The sequence below is a fragment of the Miscanthus floridulus genome, chromosome 8 (assembly GCF_019320115.1).
Source record: "Miscanthus floridulus cultivar M001 chromosome 8, ASM1932011v1, whole genome shotgun sequence".
In the NCBI taxonomy this organism is placed as follows: domain Eukaryota; kingdom Viridiplantae; phylum Streptophyta; class Magnoliopsida; order Poales; family Poaceae; genus Miscanthus; species Miscanthus floridulus.
In genome coordinates, this window is record NC_089587.1 from 224,978,579 (window position 1) to 224,988,760 (window position 10,182).

The 10,182-nt window shown below is 49.1% G+C and overlaps 1 protein-coding gene across 1 annotated transcript; it reads right to left on the reverse strand.

Moving 5' to 3' along the window:
* Nucleotides 1-7,207: 7,207 nt before the first annotated feature.
* On the reverse strand, nucleotides 7,208-9,606 carry LOC136475175 (3-ketoacyl-CoA synthase 12-like). Its single transcript, XM_066472730.1, has one exon. The coding sequence runs from the start codon at nucleotides 9,052-9,054 to the stop codon at nucleotides 7,651-7,653; it is 1,404 nt and encodes a 467-aa protein (XP_066328827.1). The 5' UTR covers nucleotides 9,055-9,606; the 3' UTR covers nucleotides 7,208-7,650.
* Nucleotides 9,607-10,182: the final 576 nt, after the last annotated feature.

Genomic DNA, 10,182 nt, shown 5'->3' on the forward strand with positions numbered 1-10,182 from the left:
AGCAACTTTCAGGGCTTAAAATCAACTTTCATAAAAGTGAGATCTTCTGTTTTGGTAAAGCAAGGGATAATGAGGTGTTTTATTCGCAACTGTTTGGATGCGGGGTGGGTAAATTCCATTTCCGCTACCTTGGTTTACCGATGCACACTAGTAAGTTGAGTAATAAAGATTGACAGACAATTGAAAATATAATTGAGAAGAAACTTAGTGGATGGAAAGGTAAATTGCTCTCGGTAGGAGGTCGCTTGGTCTTATTAAACTCAGTGCTCTCTAGCTTACCGATGTTTATGATGTCATTCTTTGAATTACCTAAAGGTGTATTAGAAAAGATTGACTGCTTTAGATCAAGATTCTACTGGCAAAGTGATCAACACAAACGCAAATATAGATTGACCAAATGGGAGATCTTGTGCCAACCAAAAGGCCAAGGAGGCTTAGGTATACACAATCTAGACCTACAAAATAAATGCTTGCTGAGTAAGTGGCTTTTTAAACTTTTGAATGAAGATGGCATGTGGCAAGAATTGTTGAGGAATAAATATATAAAAGACAAGACTCTAGGGGGATGCACAAAAAAGCCAACATATTCTCATTTCTGGAAAGGTCTGATGAATGTTAAAGATTCCTTCATGAGCTTTGGTTCATTCAAAGTGAAAGACGGGTCATAGACTCGTTTTTGGATGGACACTTGGTTGAGAAATCAGCCATTGAAGGATTAGATTCCCTTTGTTGTTCAATATTGTGAGAAGAAAACAAGATTCGATGGCAACAGTAATTGCTTCAGTTCCACTAAACATTTCCTTCCGCCGCAACCTAGTGGGTACGAACCTAAGGGACTGGCATAGAATTGTTGCCTCGTTACAAGATGTGAACTTACAGGGAAAAAGTGATGCTTTTGTTTGGGGACTACATTCATCAGGTAGATATTCTGTAAAATCTATGTATGCTGCGTTAATCAACAATGTGGTCAAAGTGTCACAAGATTTATGACAGATTAAAATACCTACAAGAATAAAAATATTCTTGTGGTACCTAAAAAGAGGTGTGGTCCTTACCAAAGATAATCTTGCCCGACGTAACTAGAATTGTGACACAAGGTGTAGCTTTTGTCACTCTCCAGAATCTATTCATCACCTTTTTTCGAATGCTTTTATGCCAAATTCCTATGGCGCGCTGTACACTTAGCGTTTGGGATATCACCTCCCCTCATCATAGATAATTTATTTGTTAATTGGTCTAAAGTTGGTGGTACTATTCACAATTTATTGTTACTAACAGCAGCATCGGCTTTATGTTGGACAATTTAGATAACAAGAAATAAAGTGATTTTTGACAAATGTAGACCGAAATTTTTTTTGCAGGTACTCTTCAGAGGAACCCATTGGCTGCGGCAATGGACAAGATTGCAGCGGCGTGATGATCTACGGGAGTACGGGACTAGCTGACATCTGCTGGGCGGCTTTTGGAGACATCAGCCTTGCATTTCTTTAGTTGCAATGGGTGGTTCTCAAATATATTTATCGGTCTTTCTTAGTCAAGACTTTACTTCACGCTTTGTGTTTCCAAAGTCTGCCTGTAAGCTTGTAAACTATGTAAGTTGTGTGCTCATCGTTGGGTCGAACCTTATAATAATTAATCTGATTCTATCTCATGGTAGATGAAGCCGAATATAAACTATCCTTTATTAAAAAAAAGAAATAACCCCGGACCCCGGTGGCCGGCGCCGCAGCGCGCGAGAAGAGGCGGTCCAGGAACACGCAGGCCGCAGGCTGCATGCGTCCGTGCGGGGGGACTGGAGTACTGGACACTGGAGCCGCGCATCGGTGGGTGGCGTGAGTGCTGACTGCTGAGCCTCGGATATGGGGTGTGGCTACGTGTGCAAATGGTGTAGATATTTTCCGTCGAATCAGTTTAGAGGAGTTTGGATATTAATATCCAATAGCGAATATTCAAATGGGATATAAATGATGTTCATATTTTATTCGACACCTATCCGAATACGAATTCAAGAAATGTTGGTGGTATCCGAACAGGAACCTATGTCCAAGACTAATAAGAGCGAGTAAAATAATTAGGTTATAGCCAAACTAATGCTGATGTGGATGAGAGAGAGCTTGACTCTCATGCAAGCAACAAGCGGTGTACGGAAGCATATGCAGTTGTAGACTCATACATTAAATAAATGTGAGGAAGATTAAGAAAGGAAATGTGAGATATTGGTACTAAGTAATAAAAAAGTTTCTTATAAATAAAATAAGAGATACTATTGTATAGTTTGGTTCTTATAAATTGGCTAATAGCCAAGCATCTGCTCTTTCATGAGGTGCCTGGACATCAGCAAGTTAGGTGACAGGCAACGTCCTCGCCATGCGCTGTGCTGAAATGAGAGCAGCAAATGCAATCTAGCTACTCCCGTTAGAATTGGCCTAGCCCTGTATATGAAGACGGCTAGGGCTCACTCCACGTATTGAATGAGCCGCACCTGCTAATTAACTCCCTTGCGTTTTTGTTTTCGCTTTGCGTAAAAAAAATCAATCAAAGTTAACAGCCTCTCAAGTCCTGGTCCAGCGGCCGTTCCGTTTCCAGTACGTACGGGGCTAAACTAGGAATACTAGTACCTCGATGCTACAGTGTCATAAATTTGGTCCGACCCAACTGGCCCAATGGGCTGGGTCTCACACCCTCATTGCGTTGCTTGCCAATGGAAAGCACGCACGTACATATACACTGTGACATGATTGGCCAACGAGACTGAGAGAGTGTGAGACATGCTGCATGCCTGCATCATGCATGCATGGCAACGGGACCCCCTGCTGTCTGCTGATTGCCGAAGCACAGCGGGGCACCTTCTGCCTTGGACGAAGTTGCAAACTTTTTGCGCTGGCCATTACTCAGAGCTTTGATGGGGTCTCGGTCGCTCTGGCTATCCTGTTCCCGGCCCGCGCATGCAGCCGCAGCGAAGCGTGTACACGCTGGCCTACCCTGCCGCCACCTTGTTGTACGACGCCTCGACCAACCTGCATTGATGCATGCATGGAATGGATCAGCTCGTTCGCTTTGTCGTAAACGATCGTAAATTTTCAATCAGAACACACCAAATAAGCCAGCAGTACGATCGTATCTGCAAGCCCGGTGCTACTGCAGTTGCTTCTGACGCTAACTAGCAGCCGTAGGTACCAACACGTACGTCTCCTGCTCATCTATGGTCTGTCTATTCTTCTTCATAATACGTACCACGAGGACATCAATGCAGGCTGCTACAATTAATTTGCCCAGAAATTTCACATTCAATCAAATTTTGAAAAAAAAAATGTACGTACTCGGCTTCTCCACTCTAGCCACGGAAATTTTGTTTTTCTAGCTCCACCTCTGTGTCTTAAATATTTTTGGAATTAATAAGGTTTTTATTTGAAGTAGTTTAGTGTCTTAAATATTTATTTTAAATTCACATATTTTGATATTCAATTTTAAAAAAATTTCAAACAGTCTCAGACCGAGACATGGCTGATGGTGCCAAAGACGTCGATCGAGTTATGGGGCATATAGAGCAATGCCATTAGGCAAAGGAGATTTGGAGAGAAATGGACCATGGTCACTTCCCATGCTGAGAGAGAATGCTATGCGGGGAGACCTCTAGCAACTCCACCAGATTGAACATCCTATTTTCCTAAAATATCAATAGGACATTGAGAAAAAAAAATGAGTTAAATACATTAGCGGTCCTTAAACTCGTAGCTCTATGTCACTTAGGTCCACGAACTAGCAAAACTGAAATCTAGCTCCCTGAACTTGTTAAGTCGTGCGCCGCAGGTCCATACCCCTTTATATAGCTGCTGACTTGGATAAAATTTTATAAAAAATACCCTAAAGTCATCAACTACCTTCAGCAGGTTCAGCACGGCCACACCGTGCGCCACCGCGGCCATCTCGACCGCTCGAAGCTGCCTATCGCGGCAATCTCAGCCGGACTCGAAGCTGCCGTCGCTGTCCGACCCGCTCGTGAACGGCATCAGTAGCAGTAGCTACTAGCCGAGTGCAGGGACGAGCCTCTGTCCCGTCGTGGCCGTGCTGCAGGGCGGTGCCCTCTCCGAGATGGATACGCAGTGGCGCCGAGCACCACGAGCTCATGGCCAAGGACTATCCAACTTCGCCTCCTCTGAATTCACCCTCTCCATCCACGACCCGCATCACCAGTCCATCACCACCGGACTATGGCCGACAAGCGGCTCGCCTTCCGCACCAGCGTCAGCTCCTTCCTGGGCCTCGCCAGGATGAACTCGCCCGAGTGGGCCTACGCTCTCGTCGGCTCCCTCGGCTCCATGATCTGCGGCTCCTTCAGCGCCATCTTCTCCTACATCCTCAGCGCCGTGCTCAGCGTCTACTACGCGCTGGACCCGCGCTACAGCGCCGCCGAGACGCTGACGCTGGCATCGGACTTCATCGAGGGCGGGCAGCACGACGCGACGCCGTCCATGAAGCTCACCATGCACCCTAGCCAGGCGCGCGCCTCCGCGTCCCGTGGAGGAGATAGTAGGCGGCTAGGCGCGGCCCTTGAGGAAGCTTGCGGCGGCGCTGCTCCATCTTGTCGGCCACGGACTCCACTTGCTGCAGGTAAGGCCGTGGCGGCGCACGTGCAGCACCAGGTGCTCGTGGCGCCCTTCGCCGGCGCCGCCGCCGTCCGTGCTGGTCCCTCGGTCGCACGCGCTCGCGACCTCACTCGTGGAGCACCTTGGCCGAGCGGCTCCGGCGCTTCTCTGGTGGCCTGAGCACCTCGCGCGAGTTGAGCTGCTAGTGCTTCTGCTTGCGCGTGGAGGCGGGGAGCCAACCACCGGAGCAGCTGCTGCTTTTCCTCCCGTGGTGGAGCCCGACGACGACGTGGACGCGGTGCCGGAGCGTCCCAGGGGCGAGGTGGAGCGGAAGCACGTGGACCTCTCGTACCCGTCGCTGCCGGACATCCAGGTGTTCCGCGACCTGAGCCTCCGGGCGCGTGCCGGGAAGAAGCTGGCGCTGGTGGGCGAGCACGAGGTGCTGCTGAAGGTAGGAGATGACATTAGGGTGTTTTTTATAAAATTTTATCATAGTAAGTAGCTACACGAAGGGGTATAGACCTAGTACACGATTTAACAAGTTTAAAGACTTAGATTTCGGTTTTGAGAGTTCGTAGATCTAAGTGGCATAGATACACAAGTTTAAGAGCCGTCAGTCTATTTAACTAAAAAAATTAAAGGGGAAAGAGAACGTTTGCTGCACCGGATTGAGAAAAACTCCACCACTTTCCCATCTACTGGCACATAGGACCCACATGTAAGTCACCCAATAAGATTTAGATTTTACCTCTTCTTCTCTCCTCTCGAATCTCCTCTACGCGACTCCCAGAGCTCGCCCGACATGGGTGCTGCCATCTGGGTCGGTGAAAATTTTTAGTCAATCTGAGATTATTTGCGCTAGATCTCCTTTATCTTAATTCTCTTTATGCTAAGAAAAGGAAATCGATTTTAGTCAATCTGGTGAGCTTGCTGTAAGATCTAGTCCCTGGGCTTCACAAACACCCGTGCCACAAAAGTGAGTACCGGGCTGCGTTGGAGAAGACGACGATGAGGTCAGGGCCCGTGGCACCGGGTATCAAATATCTTGCTTGTTGCATTGGTTCATGTCACAAATTAAGCTAGCAAAGGCACGATGTTTTTGTTACGTTACCTCACCATGCATCACATTCCTTATCTCTCTATATATATATCACAACTCCAACTCAAAAGAACATTAACTATTGCGTACCTACCCTTATATATAGTATATATATAGATGGATGCATATATACGCATATCACAAGTCGATCATCAAGCAACGACGACCTTTTGCCACGCTGTCATCCGTTTCTTGTCACTTCCTTGTGGCACCATCATATCGTGCAACCGCCTTACCGACATGGGGGGCTGCATCTAAATGCACGCGTTTTTCTCCGCCGGACGCGGACGTCGTCGTCGTCGTCACCACTCACCATTGTTGTGTTTCATTCATGATGAGGAGAAGCTCGCGCCTGCCTCTTAGTGACGACGGCGGCGTACACGTCCGGTCCAGGCTCAGCTGTACCTCAAAATGCGTGACCCCTTTCTCTGATCGCCATTGCATTGCATGCACCGTTCCAACGCAGAGCAGCAAAGCAACGTTAATGGTGGCTCCGATGTGTGCACGGCCTGTTTGTTTGAAACGTCGTTGCTGTTGCCCGCAGAATGAAGCAAGGAGTAGCAGGGGTGGTGTTTAATTTGTTTGATATATTCGGGTGAGTGTGATATTTATCTTTCGGCAAGTAATTAAATGTACAGTCCAGCACTAAAACGAAAACAAAAACTTTAGCACAAACGCAATACAAGAAGCTTGCTTTGTTACCGCTGTTTTGCCAATGACGATGATGAACCTGTGTTTGGAACCGGATTCTTGGCTATCTGGTTGCTACAGTCGCGCCAAACACCCTACCGGTGTCGACGACTCTCACGACCACATGCAAGGGGGAAAAAAATGGGTACAATCTCTCTGCGTCGTTGCCTCCGTGCAGACCCACTCGGATCAACTCTGCAAGGCACTAATCCACGCGGTTTCCGTCTGGCTCCGTGCGGCCGTCGATCGCGGTACCAAACACCCTTATATACTCGGCAAATTAATTACTCTAGTCGAGGCAGTCTCAACGAAAGAAACTAGTAGTTTCTATAACATAGGATACCGTACCAAAAAAGTACTGCTTTCCAACCCATAATTTCTATGAGTAATAATTATTTTCTCTTTCTCTCTCATACCTCTATCTTCTTCTTCCAATGGGAGTGCGACACGAGCTGCCTAAAAACTGGTGGTTTCTCTCCAATGACGATTTCATAGTTTCTTTGTGTATTGGGTCAAGAGTAGACCTGATTTCTTCATGAGAAAACCATTTCTATGATTTTTTGCTCTTTTTCTTCATTAATTACATTGCCATGTCAGCGTTTTGCCTACGTGGCAAGTTATTTAATGAGGATAGAAATCATCATCAATACATCATTAAGACTGCCCTGAGTATATATATTTCACGACTTTCAGACAGGGAAAGCAAGCTGTTTTCTTTCCTAGCTTTCTTTTTCTGTCTCTAAAACGTCAACTAAACATTGACTGGACAATGGCGGCAGGACATACATCTCAGAAGCTCGTGCTTAAACAAGGTGTGTATATGTTCCTGCAAAGGTTAAAAGCCGCATGCATTTATGCTAGTAGTACTTGGTATACAAACCCACACTCATACAAATAATGTTCCCTGCCACACCACACTTTGTATCTTTTTTTTCATGCATGCCCTACTATTCAAAAAATCCCTTCTTTGCAGAGCATACATGTAAACGAATAGGTTTGCACTATACAGGCTCTAGAGCACACATGCATGCGACCCCTAAACATTTACATGTATATACTTATACCAGACAGAAAAGAATTACAGTCACCATCGCCATTTGTATTGTATATAATTCATATATACGTACACTTGTCCATTTTATATAACCAATAACAATCTTAGCTACGTACCTTTCCCTGTCTCGTTGCAAAAGTATTAATAATTGAGAAATTTTAAGTTGAAAATTGATCGGATCAATGATAATTGGTGGCGTCAATTAATAATTAAATATTGGATTAAAATATGAAGCCGCTCCCCTGTCCCTGGAGGTCGTTGAGCCAGCCGAACTTGTCCATGTAGGGGTTGACCAGCGTCTCCGGCGGGTACTCGTCGATGCAGTCCTCCCACGCGCCGGCGTCAGCGAGGTCCCTGGTCACCTCCCAGTAGCAGCTGTTGCACTTGAAGCCGGAGCCGAAGGTGACCATGAGCACCCTGTCCCCGCGCTTGAGCCGCCGCTTCGCCTCCATGTAGGAGAGCACGTACCAGAGGCTGCTCGCCGACGTGTTCCCCCACCGGTGCAGCGTCATCCGCGCCGGCTCCACGTCGTGGGCGGTGAGGCCCAGGCTCTTCCTCACCGCCTCGATCACCGCCGTCCCTCCGGGGTGGAGGCAGAAGTGGTCCACGCCTGTCTTGAAGTCGATCTTGGGGCTGCTGCCGCCGCCCTCCGCCTTGCTGTTGTTGCGGGGTCCCAGCAGGAGCTTGCGGAGGAGGAGGCGGGACACGAAGCGCGCGAGCTCGCGGGCGGGGAGGATGCGCGGCGCCAAGCGCTGCAGGTTCTCGGTGAAGGCGCGCACGGCGGCCTTGGGCAGCGCCTTGCTGAGGCTGACGCCGAGGCGGCCGTCTGCGTCCTCGCGGTGCACGGCGGCGGCGTGCGCGTCGTCGTGCGCGCCGATGTTGGCGCGCACGAGGCAGCGCAGCTCCATCTTGGCGAGCCCGCGGAACGCCGGGTCGTTGGTGAGCAGCGCCGCGGCGCCGCCGCAGCGGAAGAGGCAGTTGCCGAGCATCATGGACTTGTCGGTGCCGACGTACCAGTTGGGCGTGCACGACTCGGAGGTGACGACGAGCGCCATGGTGGTGCGCGGCCGCGTGAGCATCACGTTCCGGGCGAGGTCGACGGCGATGAGCCCCGCGCTGCAGCCCATCCCGGAGAGGTTGTACGCCATGACGTCCTCCCTCATGCCGAAGCGGTGGACCAGCCTGGACACCAGGGACGGCGCCGGGGAGAAGGAGCCCACGTTGAGGACGACCAGGTCGACGTCGCGCGCGCGGACGCCCGTCTTGGCGAGCACCCCGGCCACGGCGTCGGTGAAGAAGTCGTCCATCTCCTCCAGCGCGTCGTCGTGGGTGGGGGACTCCTCCCGGCCCTGCAGCACGTTGCGCGGGCAGTAGGTGTGCTCGCCGATGCCGGAGTTGACGATGACCTTGAGGAGGAAGCGGTACTCGGGGAGGCCCAGGCGCTTGTTGCGCTCGATGACGTCGCCGGCCATCTCGGTGGTGACCTTGCGGTCGTCGGAGGGCTTGTGGCACGCGTAGTCCAGCAGGTAGCAGCACGCGCGGCGGCGGCGCGACACGGCCTGCCACGCCAGGTACGCCACGGCGTGCGCCAGCAGCAGCACGGTGAGCAGGGCCAGCAGCTCCATGGCGGGGCCGGTGGGTCGGTAGCTCACAATAAGTGACAGAGAGAGCACACACGCACTACGCACAGTGGCTATACTGGCAACAAGGTGGCTGGATCAGCTAGCTTGGCAGCAGGTGTGTGGCGTTATATAGAAGCTGGGACTGCAACCGCCCGTACGCGCCGTGGGTCTTGCTTGGGCTGGGTATCTATACACACACATGTACGCATCAGCACCACATGGCTGCCTGCCCTGCCCGGGGTATTGTAGTGGGAGGAGGTTAATACGGTGGCCGTAGCCTCCAACGGCCAACCACTGGCTTGCTTTGCTTATCTCAGTCGTTAGGCAGGCGGCAGGACCATGGCCGTGATCATCATCTTCTCAGAGTCAGAGCTGCGCCTAGCTGTCGCTTCAGGAAGCAGCAGCATGCTCACCAAGGCACCACTTTGATAATACATTATTCAAATACTACATTAGAAGCAAAATAAATTTATGGCATTTCGAATGTGTGAGAAGAGCAGGTCGAGATGTGCCATTTTGTCTAGATATAAGACGAGTGAGTGATTGCCGGGGTAAGTCGAGAAGCTTTCGGTTGAGTTTAATTTGTTTTGAGGTAGGGACCCAAATTCTTCTACGAACGTTTCAAAGCCAATTTCTCTTAAGAAACATTTCTATACTGAATTATAATCACTCCATGTTACCATTTAGGTAGCACTCACTGGATTCTCGAAACTTAAACTAGAATTTTTTCAGATCTATGTCCTGATTGTTCTTACTCTCTCAAGTCTTGAGGGTTTCTCTCTCATTTTTAGGATTTTTTATAGCCCCCATCTTAATGAATGTTCATCCTTGCTATTTGGTTGCAATTTTGCTAAAAGTTTTTTTAGGACAAATCACGCTAGGACATATTTGAACATCTTTAGGGTGATCCTTGCCAAGCACCTAGTGTTCGTGTTTCTTTCCTAAAAAATCATCTTTGTGTTTCTTGGTCAAATTTGAGAAATTGATTGGCGAGACCTTGATCTTTTTGGCAAGATCTTCTGGCCAAAGATTCACCTTGTTTTGGAGAACCTACAACTATGAAATTGTTGGATTTGAACCATATTTAATTGGATTTATAATGTCAAGGAACCTGGCCTAGGAGGATGTGAC